This window comes from Vigna angularis, chromosome 10 (assembly GCF_016808095.1).
Source record: "Vigna angularis cultivar LongXiaoDou No.4 chromosome 10, ASM1680809v1, whole genome shotgun sequence".
In the NCBI taxonomy this organism is placed as follows: Eukaryota; Viridiplantae; Streptophyta; class Magnoliopsida; order Fabales; family Fabaceae; genus Vigna; species Vigna angularis.
The window spans coordinates 28007911-28011135 of record NC_068979.1 but is presented as its reverse complement, the minus strand read 5'-3'; the positions used below and the strand labels follow the sequence as shown (position 1 = coordinate 28011135).

The 3225-nt window shown below is 34.0% G+C and overlaps 1 protein-coding gene across 1 annotated transcript; it reads right to left on the bottom strand.

The window, feature by feature from the left end:
* Positions 1–564: 564 nt before the first annotated feature.
* LOC108334960 (uncharacterized) lies at positions 565–1952 on the bottom strand. The gene has a single exon (XM_052870117.1). The coding sequence runs from the start codon at positions 1743–1745 to the stop codon at positions 813–815; it is 933 nt and encodes a 310-aa protein (XP_052726077.1). The 5' UTR covers positions 1746–1952; the 3' UTR covers positions 565–812.
* Positions 1953–3225: the final 1273 nt, after the last annotated feature.

Genomic DNA, 3225 nt, shown 5'->3' with positions numbered 1-3225 from the left:
TACAATTTTAAAAAAAGTTTAGGAACTAATATACAATTATAAATAAAATGTTAATGAAAACATCTAAAATATTTCATAATATATTGAGATATTTATAATTCTTAAAATATCGAAAAACAATTAGTAAATCAAATAATAAAAAAATTATATACTACTCATTCTTTGGAAAATATAATTATAACAAGAGACATGTCACTCATAAATAAGAAATGGTAAAGAAAAAAAATATTAATTTTAATTTTTCTAATTTAAAGTCGAGGAATCTCTAGAACATTTATAAACAACGTGAACTAAATATTTAGTCAGACACCATTCTTATGCGTTTAAATCTCTACGCTTTGTTATGACCAATGCACGTGACCTCTCAAGATACCTTCATCATATTTGAAAAGTTCGCTGGCTAGGAAACTTCCTAGGGTCAACATTTCATTACATTAAATCATAATTAATTAAAAGTCAAAGTAATGGTTTTATGTCCATATTTTTTAACATATTTACAACACTTCGTATAATTATTAAATTTATTATTGGATTAAATTATAACTAAATCTTTGGAAAGCCAACTAAGAAACAATCACTATAAGAAAGTTGTCATCAATGATTTCAAGGAAACAAGATCGCTTATTTCCCACCACACAAGCTTGAGCTATGTACAAAACCAAAGAACTAATTTATTAATTTACAATTATAAACTTCAAATTGAATAATACAAATAAACAATTTCTCTTAAGAAAAAATGGTGGGGCCTTCTATTTTTTTTTCATTTTATTATTATTATCATTATATTTCCAGCACCCAAAAAGGACCATCAATTATTCAAGTTGGTTGTTGCACATTGATTGCTGTTCGTCCGAAACAACAATTGCGTCCGCATCCCACCAAGTATCCGCGTCAGACTCCGTCACGTTGCCTAACGGCGTGCTGACATTTCTCATGTCCCCCACCGTCACGCCGTTACGTCCGTCGTCTCTTACATAAACCTTCTGCACGCCGCCAGATTCCACGCGCAGAGTCTTTCCCACGGTGGGCCCCCACTCCGCCACCACCGTCGGCTTCCGACGCCGCAGGCGCGTGTCCCAAATCTCCACCGCCAGATTCCCGCACGCGCCCTCTCCGGCCGAGACCATCACCGCGGGCGACGCCGTGGAGCTCGCGGGGTCGTAAGTCGAAACGACGCCATCCTCGTAATCATCGAAATCTAATCCCAGCCCGAAGCCTATGCTGTCCCAGAGCTTCACGACGCTCTTGCTGTTGGCGAGTTCTGAGAGGGAAAATATATCTCCGATGCTACCACGTCGTTTGTGCGTGCCGTTTTGGGTCTGGAACTCGTCGTTTTGGTTATCGTCGTTATCGTCGGTACCTCTGACTCGGAAATAGTCTTCCAAACGAATGAAGCTGGAAGACGCGGAGGGTTCGTCTTCGTACTCTGATGACGAGTAGGTTAAATCGTCGTCGTTTTCGTAGTCGTCGTCGTCGTCAGTGGAGGAGTAAACGTCGTCGTATTCTTCGATTGAGGGAAGAGAAGGGGCTTTGGTGCGGAAGCGAATGATGAAAATGGTGATTCTGTTGATTATGCTGCCGAAGGTAGCGACTAGGGCAAGAATCACTGCGCCCCATTTGCAGAAATTGTATGCTATGGAAACGGAAGCGAGGGAAGTTGTGATCTGAGAAGAAAAAGATGGGGTTTGCAGAGAATTTAAACCCACTTGAAGATCGTTGATCCTGTCTATCAAAGGAACTTGCATGATTGCGTTACTGCAACAGAGAAAGAAAAAATTGAGATTTTGAGGATCCTAGACTGAAAGCTGCGGAAGAGAAGAGGGGAAATTGTAGCAGAAAATCGAGTGATTTATAGGCAAACATGAGTAAGAAACTAGTTATGTGGTACTGGATTTAAAATAAATATATAAAAAGTAAATTGTCTGAAACATGTTTATTTTATAATATTAAAAATAAATATCGAATTAATGTTATTTATTTCTTTTAAAATAAATATTAAAAATTTTAAATAATGACTTAAGATTTACAAGTATAAAACTAAAAAGCACACATATTTATAAAATGATAAATTATTATTTCAAAGTTTATAATGTATTCTTATACAAATAAAAGTAAAATTTATTAATTTTAAAAATTACTAAGGGGGCATATTTAATTTTCTACAAGTTGGAATTAATTATGCCTCATGTCTTCTCTCTTTTTTTTTTCCAAAACAACCGCGTCTATCAAACATGTAATTAATTTATTAGATATTTAAATAACATGTATTTGATGGAAATCAAGCTTCAACTGAGTTCGTATAACTAGAAAATAAAATAATGGTTGCTTGTCGGAAGGATATTTAGGCAACAACAAATTATCCAAGGAAGTGGCATAAATAATACGTAATTTTCTTTCTTTAAGTATGTATTTAGATTCAATACCTAGACTATATTGAAGTGATAATTTTAACATCGTAAATATATTTTTAATTAAATAATAATGTATAATAAAATTATTTTACATCGTCATTAAACTCGTTTTCAATGCTTTATTTTTTATTCAACTTATTACGGTGAAAATATCATCAGTGTATTTCTTTATTGCATTCATTTAAAATTGATCTTTTTAACAATATGCAATTATGATAGAACGCACTAAATCATGAGTGGTTTTAATAGGAAATGAGTGACATTTAAATTTTATTTATTTTTAAATAATAATACTAAAGAATTTGAAAAAAAATGATATTGTTAGTTGGCTTGAGGAGAATGATGTGCCACGTAAGAAAAGAGAATGCTTTTTGGAGGACAAGAGATTGGGACGGTTGAGTCAGCAAAAGCCCAAAAACAAGTGTGGTGGGTCCCACTCGAACGAAAAGGTCATTTCTGAGGCTTAAAATTTGTGGTGGTTAGGTTTCACCTATGACATTCCAGTGCAGTTACGACACGTGGCGACAGGTCATTGCTCTATCAGTATTTTGTTTTATTTTTAATTTAAATTGTTTTCGAGGTGGTCAGTTTTCAAGGTTCGTCGTGTTGTGCAGTGGTTGAGTATTTGTTTTGCTGTCTTTTGATATATTTGTGATTATTGATTGTCTATTCACTTGACTCGGAATTATAAGTTGGTTTCAGACATTTTTTTATTTACGAAATTGTTTTTATTGTGTTTAACACGTACAAAAATAATAACAAATAAATAGAAAGAAGGTCATTAAAAAAATTAAAATTGGATTGCAAACTTTTG